Source organism: Ochotona princeps, chromosome 16 (assembly GCF_030435755.1).
Source record: "Ochotona princeps isolate mOchPri1 chromosome 16, mOchPri1.hap1, whole genome shotgun sequence".
Lineage (NCBI taxonomy): Eukaryota > Metazoa > Chordata > Mammalia > Lagomorpha > Ochotonidae > Ochotona > Ochotona princeps.
In genome coordinates this window covers 23,323,407-23,344,443 of record NC_080847.1, presented here as the reverse complement: position 1 = coordinate 23,344,443, position 21,037 = coordinate 23,323,407, and the positions used below count along the sequence as shown (strand labels likewise).

At 42.6% G+C, this 21,037-nt stretch overlaps 2 protein-coding genes across 2 annotated transcripts in view; both read left to right on the top strand.

Moving 5' to 3' along the window:
- LPCAT2 (lysophosphatidylcholine acyltransferase 2) overlaps nucleotides 1-21,037 on the top strand; it is a 61,979-nt gene that overhangs the window by 28,277 nt on the left and 12,665 nt on the right. The window contains exons 9-11 of the mRNA XM_058675166.1: nucleotides 1,106-1,188; nucleotides 2,339-2,464; nucleotides 3,369-3,522. Coding sequence (XP_058531149.1) covers nucleotides 1,106-1,188; nucleotides 2,339-2,464; nucleotides 3,369-3,522 — 363 coding nt within the window. The remainder of the gene's footprint in view (nucleotides 1-1,105; nucleotides 1,189-2,338; nucleotides 2,465-3,368; nucleotides 3,523-21,037) is intronic.
- CAPNS2 (calpain small subunit 2) lies at nucleotides 18,861-20,502 on the top strand. The gene has a single exon (XM_058675167.1). It carries the CDS (start codon nucleotides 19,186-19,188, stop codon nucleotides 19,969-19,971), a length of 786 nt encoding a protein of 261 aa, XP_058531150.1. The 5' UTR covers nucleotides 18,861-19,185; the 3' UTR covers nucleotides 19,972-20,502.

Sequence of the window (21,037 nt, the reverse complement as noted above, 5' to 3'; positions counted from 1 at the left end):
TCAAATGCCCTGGGAGGCAGCAGAGGCTGCTTAAGTACTTAAGACTCTGTCTCCTAGGTGGGAGACTTATTTGGACTTCCTTGCTTCTGCCTGGCCCAATCCCAGCACTTATTTTGGGTAGTGAACCAGTGGATGGGAGATCTCGCTCTGTCTCCTTGCCTTTCAATAAAAATACTATCTATTTTATTATATACTATGCATAATCATTATATAAGAAATCTAATTTATTCTATAAGAAATATTAGTCTAGTTTAATAGAAAATATAATTTTATATATTTTATTACATAGTACATATTATATTCAAGTAATATTTAATATGACCAAACATTATTATATAGCATATAATTATGTATAAAGTTATATGTGTATGGATATATAATTAGTGTTATATTTATGTATATATACACACATATCTATGGATTTTCTTGAGGCAAGGAGGTCCTATTTGTGTTGGCCTGGTATATGGTAGGCGCCCCCAAGATATATAGTGACTTGAATATGACACCAAAGCCTTTTCAGTCTAAGAAAACTATAAAAACAAGGATAGTACAAATGAAGTAACATAGAATTTAAAGGGGAGAAAAAAGTAGAGCTGAAAGTGATAGAGCAAAAAGTAAAATAATGTTAAACGAAAATCAATCCTAAAGTTTGTTTTTAAAGGCAGAAAACAAAATACAAAATTTGATCAGCTGGTATAAATGTGTTGGATGCATGGCTAGAAAGACAAAACTGAAGACAAACAGAAATGAGAAAAAAGGAACATGCCCACAGGAAGAGATGGGAGTGATGGAAAAAGCTGCTCTGGGGCCGAGAGCTGGCTCCAACTTTACACCTTCCAGAATTCCAAACATGCACTTGTTCTGTCTGGTGGCAAGCAGGGGAGCAGGTGACCCTAGTTCTGGGAGTTGAGGAGACAGTTAAGCTAAATGACACAGTCCCAGGATTTTCCAAGCCTAAGCTGATATTCCTCCCATTACACTTGGAACCTCTGCTCTGAAAGGCGGAGAGGGAAACATATTGCCAGAGACTCCCTGTGTTGATTTTCTCAGCCTCCGTGAGCCGAGGTGCTGGAGTTGTGATGGAAAGGACTGTTTTCTCTTTCAGTTTATGCCTGTGCAAGTACCAAGCGATGAGGAAAAAAATGATCCTGTTCTTTTCGCCAGTAGAGTTCGGAATTTAATGGCTGAGTAAGTGTCCACGTCTGATTACAGCCACTAAATAATTTGAAAAGTATTAGTAAATGCCACTTAACGTAGTTTTAAGGTTTTCTTTTTCCCCAAGGGTTTCATTCTTTAGCTCATTTTGGTAGATAAAATAATGTGTGCAGGGACACAGTAAATCTGTATTTCCCCAGCTGCAGCCCCAAACTAATGGACTTGTGTGCTCACCAGGAAGGTGAAGGTGGGGAGTCCAGGGGTAACCAGGAAAGGTCAGTCTGTGCCTCCCACAGGTGGACTGTCCAAGCTGACCGTCACTTGTGGACCGTCCAGGCTGACAGTCGCTTGTGATTATCCCACTTTCTATCTCTGTAGTTTCCAGGTAGCTGCCCAGGGCTGGAGTATCACCAGAGAGAAAGTTTGCATGGGAACACGATGCCTGGAGACGTGAGAAAGTTACTCCTTTGAAGAGAGGGTTGTAAATTTAAGGTTTAGAAACTGCACAGCCCAGAGTCAGTGATTTCCTGCACTTCAGAGCTTTTTAACTGGTCCCTTTGCTGATTAGATCGATCAGTGTCCAGTAATGAGAGACCATACCACCTTCCAGTTCCACCTCCCAGGCAGCTGCCGAGGGCTGCAGGTGTACCCCCTCTCCCTGTGCATGCACGCCCTCGGTCATGCCTAGGAGCAGGTTTGGAGCTAACAGGGCAGTGGTGTTTTTATTCTTAGGACAAATCCAGTGCCTATGGGACTGTATCGTGGTAAAATAAATAAATATTTTTTCACACATGCAAAAACATAAAAAGAACTACGAACATGAATAGTTTTTAAATTTAAAAAACACTTTATTTTATTTTATCATTTTATTGCTTATTTATTATTTATCGGAAAGGCTGAGATACAGAGAGAAAAATCTTCTGTCTGCTGGTTCACTTCCCAATTGGAGACAATGGCTGGAGCTGAGTTGATCCGAAGCCAGGAACCAGGAGTTTCCTCCGGGTCTCCAACATGGGTGTAGGATTCCAAGGCTTTCAGCCATCCTCTACTTATTTTTTTATAAAGATATATTTTATTATTTTTATTGGAAGGACATGTACAGAGAGAAGGAGAGACACAGAGAAAGAATAATCATTGCTTTAAAAAAAAGCTGGAGTTTTGTTGTGCTTCCTAATGCTTTTAGAGCCCTGGGAGTACCAGTCACAGACCACACCTATGAAGACTGCAGATTAATGATTTCAGCCGGACAGCTGACACTGCCCATGGAAGCTGGGCTGGTGGAATTCACCAAAATCAGCCGAAAATTGAAGTGAGTGTATTGTGAAATGACTGTATTTTCATAAAGTTTTCCTCTCTGTTCCTTTCCCCTTGCTTTGTTCATGCTGGCTTCTAGGAAAACTGTAGCTATGCATTTCTCTCCTATTCTGTTCATCCAGTTTTGTGTTTTCACAGCAGTTAACTCAGAGGCAGGTGCCTTGGTCACAGAAAGAGCCGGGGCTAGAGAGGCTCTGGATCCACACAGGTCACCTTCCATCTCGCGCGTAGGTCAGAGCAGCCAGGCCATTGTGAGAACGAGAGTGTGATTAGATGATACTGAGAATTCCATGTGCGAAACATGAATTTATTTGCATAATATAATTTCTGACCATCACTGAGCTTTGGACACTTAACTTGACTTTACTTTTTTTTTTTTTTAACTTGGTACCTACTTTTTAAAAAACAACAGCCAGGAGCTAGAGCAGTGGTGTAGGAGGCTCAGCCTTCAGCTGCAGCATTGGCATCCCATGTGGGGACCAGTTCTAGTCCTGGCAGCTCCACTTCCTTTCCAGCTCCCTGTTTAATGGCCTGGGAAAGCAGTGGAGTATGGCTCAAGTCCTTGGGTTCCCGGATCCACGTGGGAGAGCCACAAGAAAATGCCGGCTCCCAGCTTTGCAGCCAATTGGGGAGTGAACCAATGAATGGAAATCTATTTCTCTCTCTCTTATTGTAACTCTCTCTTCATCTATCTCTCTGTAACTCTGGCTTTCAAGTAAAAACAACAAATAAATCTTCGAACAAATTTTTTTTTGCCTACCTGTTCTACATTTTCTTTTAAATACCTATTTATTCTCCCTTGCAAAGTTCACATTTAAAATAGTCTCCCTCTGACAAATGAAGTGATGTTCATGAGAACTGTGAATGATTAATCACACGCGTGTATTATTTTTGTTTAGATTGGATTGGGATGGTATTCGCAAGCACTTGGATGAATACGCATCTATTGCAAGTTCCTCAAAAGGAGGAAGAATTGGAATTGAAGAATTTGCAGAATATTTAAAGTTGCCCATTTCAGATGTCTTAAGACAACTTTTTGCACTCTTTGACAGGGTATGTTAAAATGTAACCTTTAACATTGTTACGTTGCCATTTCCCACAGAGCAGCCATCCATGTGGCAGGCGTTTGGAAAGCTTGCCAGATCAGTGTTAGAAGTTTTAAGGCTGAAGTTGTGGTTGAATTGTGTGATTTTGTGTTTCCTAATAATAATAATTGTGTATGCATGTATCACACCATCTATGATAGTATCAATTTCAAAGATCAGGTCAGAAGTAAATATTGTAAGCATACAGCCACACTTATAGTACAGAATTAGCAAAGTTTATATGAGTTGACAAGAATTTGAAAATTTGTATCAAAAGTCATACAATGATGACATCAGTGGTAATAGTCTATTTCAAAGGCTTTTGGGCTTTCCCTAAAATATGTGAGAATCAAAAGATTTTGTTGCAAATGATGTTTGGTAAGAGAAGTTTCAGTTACAGCCCGGCCGTTTGCCGTTGTGCTGGGGATATGGCTTGCTGGGTACGAGTGTGCAGGTAGATTCCTAAACTCTGTGACAGTTTCCTTAGGAGAAGTATATCAGGATCTCAAGTTACATACTTTTAATTTTGCAACATACAAAGACAATGTACAACGTGGTCTTTTGATTATGCATCTGTGAGTTCCAAGAAGCTTATAGCAAAAGAGTTATGATTTGTGGCTACTACCGCCTTCAGTCACACATTGGTCAAGCATGTAAAAGTTCCCCTGTGGTCTTCCCCCACCTCTAACCCTCGCGGGTCGCCAGTCTGTTCTAGTTCCCTATTTTACTGCTTCCAGATGCTGCATCTGCGGACTCACTCAGTTGTTAGGTGGCTTTTTAAATTTATCACAATGCATTTGAGATGTGGAGGACAGACCTGTCAGTAACTTGTTCCCTTTGACTGTCAAATTGTACTTCGTGGCATGAATGTAATACAGTTTATTCCCCAGTTGAGGAACATTTGCTTTGTGTCTGATTGGAATTAGTTTTGAATATAACTCTAATCTAGCATTCATGCATATGTTTTTGTATGAACGTAGATTTTTATTTCACTGGGGTAGAGGTTTTGTGTTCTTTTTTGTTTTATTTTGTTTTATTTTCGATGATATTTACGTAGTTGACCAGGGTGGGAAGGGTTGAGGACTAGGGGAATCCTAGTATCTGGAGGAGGAGGGGAAACGAGGGCAGAAGCCGCACCCAGCCTTCCTGCCAGCTCAGCACCCGGGGATGGGGAAGGGCCACCCAATGCCATCCCAGGGTTTTGATGTGGGGCCTGCTCCAAGGGTTCCGCTCAAGTGGTTTCAATACTTCTGAAATCCTGCCAATCTTGCCAATCCAAGGGTAAGGAAATCCTTCCAAAGTCCATTTGCTGACAGTCTGCCCCAGAGTCTCCATTCAACCAGGTATTTGCTGGCAATGCTTGGCTGGTGCAGTTGAGCAATTTGTTCTGCTCTCCTTCCTCTGCTATGGTACCAGATGTCCTCCGCAGGCTCCTGTAGGCTGTCGTATCCTCCCTGTGCATCTGGGCATGCCATCCACTTGCCTAAGCCACTGAGGAGGCCCAGTTCTGATACATGCACTCCATGGTCAAACCACAGATCCTGCGATTCTCCCCATGGTTGGAGTTCTGGGTCCAGTAGTTCAGTTGGGGTTGGGGGGGTCCCCACAGAAACCTTGTCTGCGGCGATCCCAGACCTCACTCTTGCGTGTAATTTGCCAGTACGGGGTCTGACTGAGTCTGCCACTTATGTCAGCCTACACATACGCTGGTAGTTGCAATTGCTGGGTCAGTTCTATCTCCAACCCCATCTCTTACATAAATCAATGGATACTGTGGCCCAGCCCAACCCTGCCCACCACACATTCTGTCCTCACGTTTACCAGCAAGAACTGCAGCCTAGTTGGGGCAACCCCCAGTAACCTCCACCAAGTCTGCTCCCAGACCTGGTTCCTATGCTTGCCAGAGTGTGCAGCAGACTGGCCCAGTCTGTCCTGCATCCCATTCAGCTCTCATTTACATCAATAGGCATTGAAACCTAGCTCACCCAGCCAGATCCACTATCCAGCCCACATTCATGCTGGTGGGTGCTGCTGCCTTCTGGCCAGGTCTGTCTGCAGTTCTGATTCTCATGCTCACCAGTAGGACTTACAGCCCATCAGGGAGGTGCCCATAGTTTTCCTAACAAGCCCACTCCCAGCCCCCTGGATCTTGTACTCATCAGGTGGTTCTGCAGTCTTGCCTGAGTGACTTATCAGTGTAACTTGCCTTTGTGACTTGTGGTAATGCCTAACTAGGCTGTATTTACTCTGGCTCATGGCTGCCCCAGGGGATACAGTCAGTTAGCCCAGCCTGGCTCTCTCCCTAACCCAGTTTACATGCAGGCAAACAGGTGTTGCAGCCCTACTCAGCCTGGTCTGTCCTTAGTTCAAGTATTCATGCTCACCAATTCGGAGCACTGGCCTAGCAGGATAGCCCCACGTAGTGCCCGTACCAGGCTCACACCCTGTCCACCTTCCCCTGCCCCGCCTTGGGTCTCACATATACTGGCGGGTGTTGCGGCCCAGTCTGGCAACCTCACCTCAGCATTAGCCAGCGTGTGCTATAGCCTGGCCTAGCGCAGTCCAGCCTGCCCCCAATCTTGGCCCTGATGTGAACTAGCTGGTGTTGCAGCCTGACCTAGCCTGTCTTGGTTCTCAGATCTGCCAGTGGGTGTTATGAACTGGCCCAGCCTGGGCCACCCCAGACCTGACCCACACGTATGCTGGCTAGTACTGTAACTGGTGTGGTCTACGCTGCTCCCAGCTTTGGTTTCTGAGCTCACCTGCAGTGATTGCATCCCAACAAAGGAGTTCCCTAAGCTCCTCTATCAGGCCTCCTCCCAGTGGCAGATCTCACATACACCAGTGGGTCCTTGGCCCAGACTGACTTAGTCCATCTCCTGTCCTGGCAGGAACAGTGGCCTTGCCCAACCTATCCACACCTGTTCGGGTTCTTACTGTTAGGTGCTATAGCTCAACTGCTATATAAAAGAAAGATTTATTTATTTATTTATGGCAGGGTTAAAGGGGCAAGATCCTCCATCTGCTGGTGCACTCCTGTAAATGGCCACAGCATCGAGGACTGGATCAGACCAAAGCCAGGAGCCAGAAACTCATCCTGTATCCATGACATCCTTAGGTTATCTTACTGTCCCTCCTGCTGTGGTATTTTTTTCTAGAGGTAGCCACTTTTCACACTATGTTTAGAGATTCTGTGTGTAACCAGGAGAGAGACCGACCTGGGCTTATTCCATTTCAGCTGGCACCAAAAATCCTAGTTCCTATTAGCCACCAGGAAAAGATATTTTTTGAAGAAAGTATAGCTTGATAACAGAAACCAGAACAAGGCCTTTCCCATTTTTTCCTCAGAGAACACTAATGTTCCTAAAGATGAATTCTGTGATCTCAGAGATGAACTCTGCTTGGACACGATGGTGTGAAGCAGCCTCCTTTCTGTGAGTAGCTCCTGGGCTTCACTCCTGGGTTGGCTTGTAGCCAACAATTTGTCCGATAGGAAATAAGGATGTGACACAGCAGCAATGTCACCACAAAGTGTATTGAAACTTTAGAGGGAAGGAGAAGGAAATTACTTAGTGTAACTGTGCTGGCTGAGTGATTTGAGGTAGCTTTCTCTTGTGCAATGACTGTTCCATCTATGAGATTTTTTAAATCTTTTATTTATGATCACTACTATTAGTATCATTTTATGATACAGTTCCATAAGCCCCTGGAATTTCCCTTATCCCCTCTCCAAATCCCCCCCCCCACACTGAATTCCCCTATATCATTACTAAAGTATAGTTCTTCATAGACAGTCATATGTCCATTATTGTGGGCATGGACAATGGCAGAGAGTCCATCATTCTATTGTCATATAGTAAACAGTTTCATTTTGAGTCCATCTTTAGTCTGGAAATAGAGATGCATACTGCATTGTATCCTCACATCTGGATATGTTAGTCTCCATTTCACAGTTACTGTACATCCGCTTAAATGAAAAGCCACAATACAAACTCAACAATAGGAAGAAAAATAGAAATTTACAATGCCATGAAGTTAAACGACATGTTACTAGATATGAGGGTCTCCATTACACAGTTGCTATACATCCCCTTAAATGAAATGCCACCAAACAAAATCAGCAACAGGAAGAAAAAAGAAGTTAACAACACCAAGAAGTTAAATAACATGCTACTGAATACTAATGTGTCACTGAAGAAATGAAAAAGAAAATCAAGAACCTTCTTGAAAAAATGATGCTACTGTATGATCTGTGAGTCACTGAAGAATTTAATGAGAAGAAAACGTTCTGAAGAGATGAAACTAACAACAAAAAATCAAAATCCATGAGATACAGTTTCCACTGATTCTTGTTGGTGAAATGTATATCCTGTAGGCAACAGCTGAGTTTTGTTGTTTAATCCAGTCTACTAATCTATGACATTTGATTGAGCCTAGGCCCTTTACTCAGGGTTAATATGTATGGGTGGTAATTAGGTCCTGTCATTTTAGCAATGGGTTGTTCATTGATTTAGTCTTCTGTTATTTTACTGGGGTGTTCCTTGCATTTGCCTTTGGTTTTGGTGGGTTCTATTCCTTTTTTTTTTTGTCAAGAAAACATTTTTAATTATCCTTTGTAGGGCAAGTTTGGAAGAGGCATATTCTTTTAACTTTTCTTTACTGTGGAAGAATTTTATTTCATTTTCTAAGACAAAGGAAAGCTTTGCTGGATGTGTTATCCTGGACCGACAATTTTTTTTGCCTTTAGAATCTGGAATATGTCGCTCCATTCTCTTCTGGCGTGCAATTTCCTACGAGAGGTCTCTGTGAGTTTAATTGGCATTCCTTTATATGTCAGTTGATTTTTTTCATGTGCACATTTAAGGATCTTTTCCTTATGTTTGATTGAAGAGAACTTGATTATCATATGTTGTGGTGAAGATCGCTTTTTGGTCAACCCTGTTGGAAGTTCTGTGCCCCTCCTGGATGTTGTTTCCCAATTCTTTCTCCAGATTAGGGAAATTTTCCCTTATTATTTCATTGAATACACCTTTAATCCCAGTTTCTCTTTCTGCACCTTCTGGGATTCCCATAACTCTTATATTTGGCCTCTTAATAGTGTCTTTCAATTCTTGAATGCTTTTTTTTGGCCTGATCCAGCTCTGCTTCCAGCTTTTTGTTTGTTTCCCTGTGGTAACAGGAAATATCCAATTCTGAGATTCTTTCTTCTGCTTGTTTCATTCTATTTTGAAGACTCTCCACTGTACTTTCAATTTGCTCCAGTGGATTCTTAATTTCTAATGTATCAGCTTTTATTTGATTTATTTCCAGTATGACATATTCTTTAAATTCCTTGAATGCCTGCTTTACGTGCTTCTCATTGTTGATAAGAATTTTTATAACAAGTGTTTTGAATTCTGCATCCCCATTTTCTCAATGTCTTCTTCAGTTAACCCTGAAGTTGGCATAGGGTTTTGCTCCTTTACAGGGGAGTCTTCAGTAATTTTCATTGTGCCTCTGTCTCTTTCGCTCTTGGTCTTTGTACTTCTGGTTATCAGATTCTTCTCCTTGGGGCAGGTTTCTAAGCTGTGTCACCCACAGGTCTACAATTTGATTTTACTTATTGCAATTGGTACACGGCTCTTTGTTCAGTCGCTTGTGCCACTCCCTCCAGTGAGTTTCAGGTCTGGGTTCTTATATTAGATTTCCACCATGGTCTCCATAGCCCCAGCTCCTGGGTCACCACTCTCCACTTCCTGTGACACTGCTGAGGCTACACCATTGTCTATGCAACCTTTCTCCCACTTTCAGTTGGAGCAGGTCCCAGGATTAGGGAGACACCAGGAGTCTTATATAGCTAGGTTGTTGGTGGTAATGTTGCAGGAACCTGTTGACTGTTAGGTCTGAGCGTCACGTGGACCTATTTTGACCCTATGATGACATAGTTGGTATTATTTTCCTGTGGGACCAGTGCAAGACACTGAGCTCAGTGAGTTCTCACAAGCTCAGCACATGCGCAGCTCACTATTGTCCCTGAAGTCCTAAAACATTTGCCACGCTGTACACAATGGCACCTGACATGCTACTACTAGAGTTCTTGATCTGCTGGCTGTCAGGTCTGAGGGCTACCCAGACCTATCATGGGTGAAATCCGTAGGATGTCATGCTATTGCAACTCACTGAGCCAGAGTTTACTCCCAGCTCAAGATATGCTCAGTTCTTTCCCTTGCCTTTTTCTCCTTAAACAAAATGGTGCCTGATCCAGCTTTAGCGGGGCTGACTAAGCTATGAAATCCACCCTGTTCCCGCACTGCCCATCTGGATTCTGCTACTCTATCTTTGTTCCTGGTGAAATCAGACCAGCAGGATGGGCAGTTCTTTGGGTTCACCTCCGGAGCTCCAAGTGAAAGTCTCTTCCCACCTGGTTGCTGGTGGAGTTCTGGCTGTTGGTGCAGTTTGAATCACCACTGACTGAATGCTGCTGGGGTATGAGTCACTGCATCACCACCCCGTTGTTTTTGCTGCTTTCCTGTGTCTGTCAGTCTCCAAGTACCCCTCTGCTGTTGTTCTGTCCTCTCCTATTTCCTGGAATGTGCCCTCTCTGCTTCATGCTGGTTAATGTTTCTCTGTCTGTTTAAACATGTCCTTACCTTATTCCGCCATCTTGATTCTCCCCATCTATGGGATGTTTATAGCATCTTCCTATGGCCCTAGAAATCAGGCAACCCACTCTAAGTGAAATATCTTTATACTTAGAGCTGGTACTTAGAAGGAATGTGACAGTGACCCTCACACAAGGACAGAAGATGGAGAAATGGGAAAAGACGTGGAAAAAGGACAAAGGGGGAAGTTAATAACACCTATTAGATGTTGTGCTCACCATGATTATTAATCAAAATAATAATAATAAAAAAAAACCCTAGAGGTTGCCCTGTCCTTCAGGTGTCACACTGTCACAGCTAGCAATTATAGAACTGTGGGTGACACGGGTTCTGTCTCTCTGATTGATGGCACCTGCCAGCCTCCCTTCTGCTTGTGTAGCATGGGAAGTAAGGAAGATTCCGACAGTGGAGAAGAGAGCATGAGGCAAGGATTAAAATAACCACCGACTGACGCTGAGCTGGTGATGGTGATTGGCCCCAGGCAGTTAGTTAGGGGACTTGTGAAAGTTGTAGCTTGTTTGGTCCATCACATTTCTGCATGGAGTGCTTTGACAGACTTACTTATCATTTTGAACTGTTAGTTTTCATTACTTCTTTGTATGGGGTGACCCAGCTTTAGATATAAACTATGAACTAATTTTTAACGTGCATTCTTTTTGGTCTCCAACATGCTTAAAGGCCAAGAAAATTGGAGAATTAGTACTAATACATTTGATATTCCTCTCTCTCTCTCTCTCTATCTATCTTTCCTGACACACCTGCCTGTCTGTGCATGTGAAGTTTTACTTTGTTTTATTTGGAGAAGCTGGGTTGTGCAATTATTGCCACACCTTGTTGTGCATACTTCCAAGCTAGGCTTGTTTTCCCAGTCCCTTTAGGTGATATAGCTGGGAAACTTTCAATTGGAAAGGCAAGGAAAGTCATCAGTCCAGGTTGTTTCTCTCAGGATAGCTTATCTTGCTATAGTCAGTGCTTGATGAAGGTGGAGGCGTGTGCAGAAGGAAAGGTGGGGAAAAGAAACAGTGGAGTATTCCTGTTGCTCTTGCAGCAGCTGTGCATTCTTACCTGCAAAATCCTTCCGCTGTGTCCCCTGCTCATTTTACCCTTCCCTCTTTTCCACTGTCAATCTTTGCCCAAGTCTAAGGCAGTTGTAGTTGAAATTTTGGGGATGGAACACCTGAATAGCTTCTCTGTCTTTTCCTTATTCTTCCTTCCCACCTACATCTCTGGCTAGTTTACAAGAACTTTGCAATGGGTTCTGTTTCAACTTGTCCTAGAATAGATATACTATTACCAACTTCTCCTAAATTCTTTAGATTCTCAGAGAACAGACAGTTTGAGGATCCAGCAGAGATGTGTGGCTCATGATCCAAAGCAGGGCAAAGTTTCTGCCTTTGGGATCATTTCCTTTGGAAAAGTCTCATCTTTGGTAGGTTAAAAAAAAAAAAAAAAAAAAAAAGGACCTTTTCATCTCTGGGTTTGCTCTAGCTCTTCTGCCTCCATGGATGGGGACCGAACTCTGTGCACCAGAGCTTCACTGGGGCTCTGCCAGTCAGGTTCACTGGCCAGTCAAGTTGGAGTGGGGACCTGAGACATGGCTTAAACAGTGGCTCTTCAACATTTTTTGTCTGCATAATTCAGATTATTAGCATCCTTGAAGCGATTTAAGGACACTTCGTGGGGTTAAGAAATAGCACGGGCTGGAGCAGAGATATTTGTCAGTCATTTTTACAGTAACACTAAGGTCTTGTTGTGCTTTAACTGTCCTTGCTTAGTTCATCTCCTTCTTTTAACCGTTAAGCATGTTGGAGACCAAAAACAAAGCACTCTTCTTAGAACCTTGACCTCCTCCATGACCCATCCACTGGGTTATGCAGCTGACTTGTGTGTGCCCTTGATAGTAGCACCTTATGTGCCTATGAAAAATGGTGTTCAAATGGCTCAGTAAGAATATAATTTTTATTGCTTGTTCATTTGTGTACCCTGTCATCTGCCTCTTACTTCGTCCTCCTGATGAGTTAGAGCTCTCCCTCACTGCATCTGATGATCCATTCAGCATAATGTTCCATCTGACACTGTTAGCATAACAGCATGAATCCTCTCCCTAACAAAACTATATTCTGGAATGGGGGAACTTTCGGTACAAGGCCAGACAGAAGATATTGTTTACTTTGCAAATCACATAATGCGTTGCAACTATTCATCTCTGCCATGCTAGTACAGAAGCAGCCGCAGACCACATGTAGAATGGGCATGGCTGTAACCTAATAAGACTTTATTTAGAAAACAGGTGCCAGCTATGCCCACCAGCTTTAAGCTGCAGGTTTCCTAAGTAGATCAAATGAAGCGTGCTGGCAGGTCTGAGAACTGAATTGAAGGACTGTAGCCAGTGACTGTGTGTAGTGTATAGACTGTTGTGAATCTGTGGGATGCTCCACATTTACTTTAAAGGAAATTGCTGTGGTCCTTTATTCTTGACTGATATGTCTATCTCTCATGAATATTCCCCCACAGTTGTAACTAATGATATGCCATGCTCTTAACATGTGAGAGGAAAGGAATGCACATGATCTATTACTGATTCCTCCATTGTGGTCTGGCATGTGCTCACATGATCCTTTTTACCAAGAAGATTACACTACAAAGAGTGTGTTGCCTTGCAGAATTTAGGTAGTTGGTTAATATTTTCACTCTGTTGAAAAAAAGAAAGACAAGCTGACAACTTGTAACTTTTCTCATTTGTCCTTTTATGAAGTGCTCTTCTGGGCATTACCGTGTACTTTGTTGAAATATTAGACAGGGAAAGTTTGTGTATGCTTCAGCACTTTGGCAGTGCGAGCCTTTTTTGGCTATTGTAAACTTCTGTAGACCTCTCATTACTATTTCACATTCTGTGCAATGAATGTGTGTTTCTTTAGCCCAAGTTCTTCCTGTCTGCCCTGTTCTTGGTATGAGATCAAGTCTAAATCTTGAGTGCCAGGAATAACAAGCATCGCTGCTTGCCTCTTCCTGTCCGAGGAGGTGGGGTGCTGCAGTGAGCCGACTTTCCCAGGCCTGCAGTCGGGAGGAGACACCAGGTGGCTGCTGTGCCTGCAATCAACAGGATTGACTCTGTCCTTTGTGTGCCCAGTTCTGGATTGATAGGTAGCAGCATTTCCCAGTTCACTGAAAACAAACAAAAAATACCATTCACCTTGATTCCAATCCTAGTTCGTCAGGATTTGCTATATGAAATCCACTCTGTAACTCACCAGTTCTGCAGGGAAAGGCTGCCATAACTTTTGTCCAGGACAAGTGAAGTATTTTTATTCAGTTGCACAACTTATCCTGAGAGTCTTATAGTCTTATCTGTCTGAGTAATTCCCACTTGAGTTCTCAGATTGACTTAACTCCCCTATTTCAGTCAGTCACAGAATTTTCTCTGAGTTTTGGGACATTAGAAGTATCCATTGAGTTCTGAGAATAACATGCTTTATTTTTGGTTTTTCAGTGGAAGGACTCCTGGGAGGTGAATAGAGGAAGCAGACAGGAAGCTTCACAATTAAGATGTAACTTTTTTTTTTAATTAGAGCCTTGACCTCCTCCAAAGGTGTAGGGAAGTGAAAAACAGGGCTTTATAAAGAACCAGTTGTGTCAGACCCATTTATGACAAAATGACAGTTGGAGAGGACAAGGAAAAACAGATAGGATCTATATGGAATCGAGAAAGGCTTCTGATTTTATCCAACATGACATTCTTCTGAACCAATTAGGAAGGTCTGGTTTATATCACACTACAGTGGGGTGAACGCCCCACACGACAGGCTGCACCTGAAGTGGAAGCTGTTGGTACTCCTGCTTAGTGCCCGCGCCTGGGGATTCCACTGGGAAAATGAGCCGCAGGAAAGGTTGCAATTAGCAGAACTTGGACCACCAGGTACTATGTCAAAATGGAGATTAGTGTAAGTAAGCATGTCTTTAAATGTTGTGGAACCAGATCCAAGATAAAGAACAATTGAATGAAAATACAAGTGTAGCATAAAAAGGCTTAGGCGCCAGAAGAAAACTAAGCTCAACAAGCTGCTATCACCATTCTGTGGCATTTGAAAATCTAGACCGCAGCCTTGTAAAGCCAGAGGGGCTTTTGGTGTGACATTGCCCATCCATCCTCTAGAATGTTAGCAGCCAAGAGGGAAGCTACCTGCTCAGAGCTGCACAGCTGGTACTGTTGTTCCCAGAATTCCTAGTGCAGTATCCCTCTAGTACAAGCAGTCCGTGTTGACTCATTTTTTTAAAAATTTTTTAAAGATTTATTTCATTTTTATTACAAAGTCAGATATACTGAGAGGAGGAGAGATAGAGAGGAAGTGGAGCTGCCGGGATTAGAACCAGCAGCCATATGGGATCAAGGCGAGGACCTTAGCCACTAGGCCATGCTGCCGAGCCCCATGTTGACTCATTTTTAAATATAACTTTCTTGACACAGATTTTTTTTAAAGATTTATTTTATTTTCATTACAAAGTCAGATATACAGAGAGGAGGAGAGACAGAGACGAAGATCTTCCGTCCGATGATTCACCCCCCCAAGTGAGCCGCAACGGGCCGGTGCACACCGATCCGAAGCCAGGAACCAGGAACCTCTTCCAGGTCTCCCACGCGGGTGCAGGGTCCCAATGCATTGGGCCGTCCTCAACTGCTTTCCCAGGCCACAAGCAGGGAGCTGGATGGGAAGTGGAGCCGCTGGGATTAGAACCGGCGCCCATATGGGATCCCCGGGGCGTTCAAGGCGAGGACTTTAGCCACTAGGCCACGCCGCCGGGCCCTTGACACAGATTTTTACTTATTATATAACTCACCCAGATTGACTCAAGAATTTCCTTTTCTGGACATTTCATACAATTAGGATCATTCAATCTATGGGCTTTTATTCCCGGGCTCTTTCACCTCATATAATGTTTAAAGTTGCATCCAACTTTAAACATTGTATTAGTGTAGCACACGTTAGTAATTCATTCCACATGAAGCGTTTCCTTTATCTCAGTATACTGCATTTTATTTCTGTCTCCACCAGTTGGTGGACATGTAGGTTGCTTCTACTTTGGGGTTATTATGAGTAATATTACTGGTAGTATTTCCCGTGTCATTGTTTACTTTTAAATTCAGCAGCTCTTTTCTCCTCCCAGTGAATTGAGGCTAAACTTTCCATCAGATGTGGCCTCTTCACTCACCCTTTTTTCTCAGGTCTGTACAGCAGAGTTCTCCTAAACGGGAACTAAGGCTGCTATTAATGTTCTAATAGATAGCCAGAGGGAATTAAATATTCTAGAAAAAAAAATGACTTCTTAATCTAATGACAGCCTTTTGTTCTATGATGGCTTATGAGAAACTCTTAGCCAAATGTTCTTCATCTTCACAGAAAATAAGTGAGAGCAATTGGATTTAAACTGCAGCGAATAAACCGCTTCAGATGGGCAGAAGGAAGCACATTTCATATGACAGTGGATGCTATCAAGTTAACTCTCAATATTAGAAAAACAAGGCCTATGCCATTTTGCTCTGGGAGCAGCCTGTATGGATGGGTTTAAATCTAAGGCCAGATGGCTTGCTGTGTTCCTGTGAAATCAAGACCATCTTTTTGTGAGCTTTTTTCCTGTGTGGCTCCAGAAAATGTTTGTCCTTCTGTATTCAAAGAGGCCATTTCATTGTGCCCACAAGAAATGAAATCAGTCACTACAGAGGTTTTTACGAACCACTGGGCGTGATAGGAGGCATGACACCACACCAGCATCATTAAATGGAGCCAAGTCCGTTCATTACTATGCTCTCCCTAACTACAGCCAGGAAAGTCATTCACTAACTCTAGGATTGCCCAGTTTCCAAAGTAATTTTGCATCTACTCTCTTGTGGTATCCCATTGGAACCCCTGGCAATTGCTACACTATTGTATGAGGATTCTGCCGCATGGGTCTTTCTAGGCAGGGTCCCTCCTACTCATTTCTCAGTTCCCTTCATTTGCAGCAGTAGAAATGCACCCCAGTATACTACCCACTATCTCATGACTACTTTCTATCCATTGGCGCCTCTGTTTTTATCCTGTTATCCCTTTAAACCCCTGGTGCAGCTGGAGACTCCTACTCAGACTATAGTCAGCAATCTCTTCTACAAGTCAGTGTTCTGCTTCTGTTTGCTTCAGCAGAAATCAGTACTCCCCCTTTGGGCTTCCGTACTGGCTTGAAATACCATGCAGCGCATTAGCCATGGGATCTGGAATAACTAGATTCGTGCCTCTCACTTGTTCTTTCTCTGTTGTGAATACTTTAAGAGCTTCCAGAGGAATTCTATAGAACCTAAAAACCAAAGCATATTATATATCAATATAATAAGTTATTAGTAGGAATGTGAACACAGGTTTCAGATTAAAATTACAACTGATTCTCTATGGATCTCCTGGATTCTTGGGTACAATCATCCTGTTGTCTTCATGTTATGTCTTACTCACTGAGTTCAAATTTTGGTATATAATAATCATATTAAATCACTGGAGTAGACACAGAGATACTATTTTATCATTATCAATAGTATTATAGAATAGAACAACATCATAGAAGATATTATTATCATCAACAATAATATCATAGAAGATACTGTTATTATCATTATTTATTTGAAGTCGAAACTCCAAGTACTAGGTGGTATGATATGCTATTAAGTTTGAGCCACCTTTTTCCGATATCACTAATGGAACTTTCTGAGACTTCTTGAGAACCTGTGCTCTGACCTAACCTAGAACCAGGGTAGGGCGTCTCAAAGTATTCTCTGGGGTGACTGTTATAGAATGATCTGAAGGCAATAACTAAAAATATAAAATCAAATCTCACAAATGTAATGTGCAAGGGGGAAAAGCCAGACACATAAAACAGAAATAAAAGAGGAGACATAGATCACAACTGTATAGAAATAAAAAAGAGTATAAGTGAATATCATGGACAATTATATGTAAGCAAATTGGATACATAGATGAAATGGACCAGTTCACAGAAATACTGTGTCTGCTGAGTCCTAATCATAAAGAAATGAAAAATTCTGATCTAACAAGGAGAGCCAGGATCTCCCAACAAAGAAATGCCCAGGACCAAATGGCTTCATGGGAGAATTCTATCAGGCACTTAAAGAATTCACAACAGCCTTTCTCAAACTTCCAAAACACTGAAGAAGAGGAAACACTTCCCAACTCATTCTGTGAGGTCAGCTTTACCCTGCTACCAAAATCAGATAAAGATAATGTAAGAAAACTGAATACTGATGCCAAATCTTGAATAATATACTGGCAAACAAAATTTAACAGCACATTATATAAGGAGTGTTCAGTTAGCCTAGTGGTTAAGATGCCTGCATCCCACATAAAGGATCCTGGGTTTAATCCCCAACTCTGGCTTCTGACTCCAGAGAGCCAGATTGCTAACACAGACCCTGAGCAGTGGTAATGCCTCAAATAATTGAGATCCTTCCTGTCATGCAGATGGGAGAGCTAGATTGCGTTTCTAGCTGCTGCGTTTGCTCCTAACTTAGCTCAACCATGCAGGCACTTAGCAAGTGAACAAATGAATAGAAACCAACTCATTCTCCTCCCCCATCCCACTTTATGTCTTTCCAATAAATAAAACTTTCATTAGTAAAAAGAAGGATTATATAGCAAGATCACGTGGCATTTATTTTTGTAATGCGAGGATGGCTCACTATGTGAAAAACCATCAGTGTAATACACCACATTATTAGAATGAAGGGAAAAAGTCACATGATCACTTCAACTGGTGTAGAACAAACATTTGGCAAAATTTAGTACCCTTTTATAATAACACTCAGCAAACTAGAGACAGAAGGAAAGTGCCCCAACATAATAAACACCATCTAGGAAAAGCCATAGCTAATATCGTACTCAGTGGTAAAGGCAAAGTTTTTCTTGTAAGATGAGGAACAAGATGAGGATGTTGGCTTTCATTGTCTCTGTTCAACATAGTGCCAGAAGCCCCCTAGCCAGAATACTGAAGTAAGAGAGAGAAGTAAAAGGAATACAAATTGAAAAGCAAGATGCCATGATCACATTTATTGGAAACCCTAAGATTACACACAGAGAGACACACAAACCAACTTAATAGAACTAGTAGTTGAACTTAGCAGAGTTGCAGGATATAAAATCAACACACGAAACCAGTTGCATCTCTATGTACAACCTGAAACAAAAATTGAGATAACAATTCTGTTACAATTTTATTAAAAAGAATAAAATATTTAAGAATAAACTTAATGAAGGCGGCTATCTACTTGAACACTGAGGCAGGCATTTGGCGCATTTAAAACACTGCTTGGGATACCTGTCTCCAATATGAGAGTGCCTGCGTTCAAATCCCAGCTCTACCTCAAAGTCCAGCCTTCTTGTTGGGCATCCGGGGAAGCAGCAGGTGATGGGTCAAGTGAGTCCCTGAATGGATCGCTAAGGGAAGACCTAGACTGAGCTCTGGTATCCTTGTTGTGACCTGATTTAGCTATGGCTGTTGTGGATATTTGTAAAATGAACCAATAGATGGAAAATCCTGTCTCTGTCTTTCTGATTTTTGAATGAATGAATGATTTTCTGGAGTTACTCATCTTCTCCTATTAGGAAATTTGCACCAAGAAACCAGTGTCAGATATGTATAGTGTTGTGTTTTTAGTGTTTAGAGTGTTATTCTAATATTTCATACCTGCACATACTGTGATATAGGATCATTATCCTAGAAGTGTACAGAGCAATTTTGTTGAGGCCCCCAAAACATGGCAGGTGCTAGGACCTGGTGGAGTTCAGGCGCCCTGAGCTGGAAGCAAAGCCTCACCTCTTGGGGCGTGGGGTGGTGTAAGCGGGTGCAGAAAAGCCAGTTCTTCCACATGCAGCTGCTTGGACTGCATTGGGTTCTCCTCACACACCATTTCCAAGACCTCTGCAGCTTTTGCCCTTGCCTGCTGGACTGAAAGCATGTTTCTTGCAAAGGCCTTTCTGGAAGGGGCAGATCGAGGTCTTGGAGGAGCCCTGGGAGGTCTTCTTGGTGGAGGTGGTCAGCGAGGTGGTGGGGGCAGGGGTGGAGGTGGAGGCGGAGGCGGGGGTGGAGGTGGAGGTAATATTGGCCGGATAGTCGGAGGGATTGTGAATTTTATCAGTGAAGCTGCAGCAGCTCAGTATACTCCAGAACCACCTCCCCCGCAGAAGCACTTCACCCATGTGGAGGCCCATGAAAGCGAAGAAGAGAGGCGATTTCGGCGACAGTTTGAGCAACTGGCCGGTCCAGACCTGGAGGTGGGTGCCACCGACCTGATGAATATTCTCAACAAAGTCGTCTCTAAACACAAGGAGACCCTGAAGACAGACAGCTTCAGCCTTGACACGTGCCGGAGCATTGTGTCTGTCATGGACAGTGACACGAACGGGAAGCTGGGCTTTGAAGAATTCAAGTACCTGTGGAACAACATTAAGAAGTGGCAGTGTGTGTATAAGCAGTACGACAAGGATAGCTCTGGGTGTCTGCGTGGTTCCCAGCTGCGGCAGGCTGTGCAGGCAGCAGGCTTCCAGCTGAACGAGCAGATCCACGAAATGATCGTGCGCCGCTACACTGATGAGGATGGCAGTATGGATTTTAACAACTTCATCAGCTGCCTTGTCCGCCTGGACGGCATGTTTCGTGCCTTCAAGTCGCTGGATAGAGATGCCGATGGTCTGATCCAGGTGTCTGTGGAAGAGTGGCTGCAGCTGACTATGTATTCCTGAAGTGGTGACTGCAAAGTTGAGAACCTCCCAGAGAACAAGGATGCTCCGTCCACACCGCAGCTGTCACTTTCTGGCGAACTCTGTCACATCCGTGCAGATTTCAGATTGTGGGCCACCTGCTACTGCTTTTAATTAAAAAACTCTTTTTTCTCATAAAAGTTGTGCTGAATGGTTAGTACGTCCTCTTTCTGAGATACTAGATTTATTTACATATGTGATGGGAGGGGGTGCAGGGTTCTAAAGTCATAGATGTAAAGATTGTGAACTCCATGAATAAAAATGTTATCATTTCTTTGTTTTGTTTTAAGCATTGGAATAAATTAAGAAAACACTCAGAAGATAAGTTTTTCCCTGTAAGAGGGTGAAGAGAGAGATTCAAAGTCCGTTTTTCTCATAATTTCACCTCTGGTCTTTCCATCATGTAAAAAAAGAAAAAAAGAAAAAGTGCTTTCTATAAAGAATGTTTTAGATATATAGAGACAGGTTTAGAAATGTGAAATAAAGCACTTTTTGTATGAGGACAGCATTTTAAAACAATTGTGGAGTAACTATTTAAATTTCTAGAACTCTTTGATTCTGTTTCTCTAGTAAAAATAAGCATTTTGTAATTTTGTTTTGCTTTGATATACGTGTGTGTGGAGGGGGGTTCAAAGGCATTTGAGACATATGAGGGTATATCCTTAGTTCAAAACTGCTGCCCTCACACATACTTCCTGCAAACTCAGGCATGCCCAGCTGGTGTCAGCCAGCTCTTGTCATATCTTGTCCTGCCTTACAGCTAGGAACATTCTTGTGCTCATCTTTGGAAACTGTGAGTAGATAGGAAACAGAAAGATCAAAAAGACATAAATGGCAATCAGTCCAGGGTAATATAAAGCAACTCTTTACTTTGGTGACTTTTATTTGGTGATCAGTAAATGAGCTCTTCAGCAGTCCAAATGCCTTGGTTCCACTCCGAATAATTTGGACAGTGAGACTGCTAACAAAGGCAGAGCCCAGAGAGAAAGTCTTGAAGCTCCGAGGTGATTCTGATGATAGCCTTTGCTGTTTGCTTGATTGATTTATG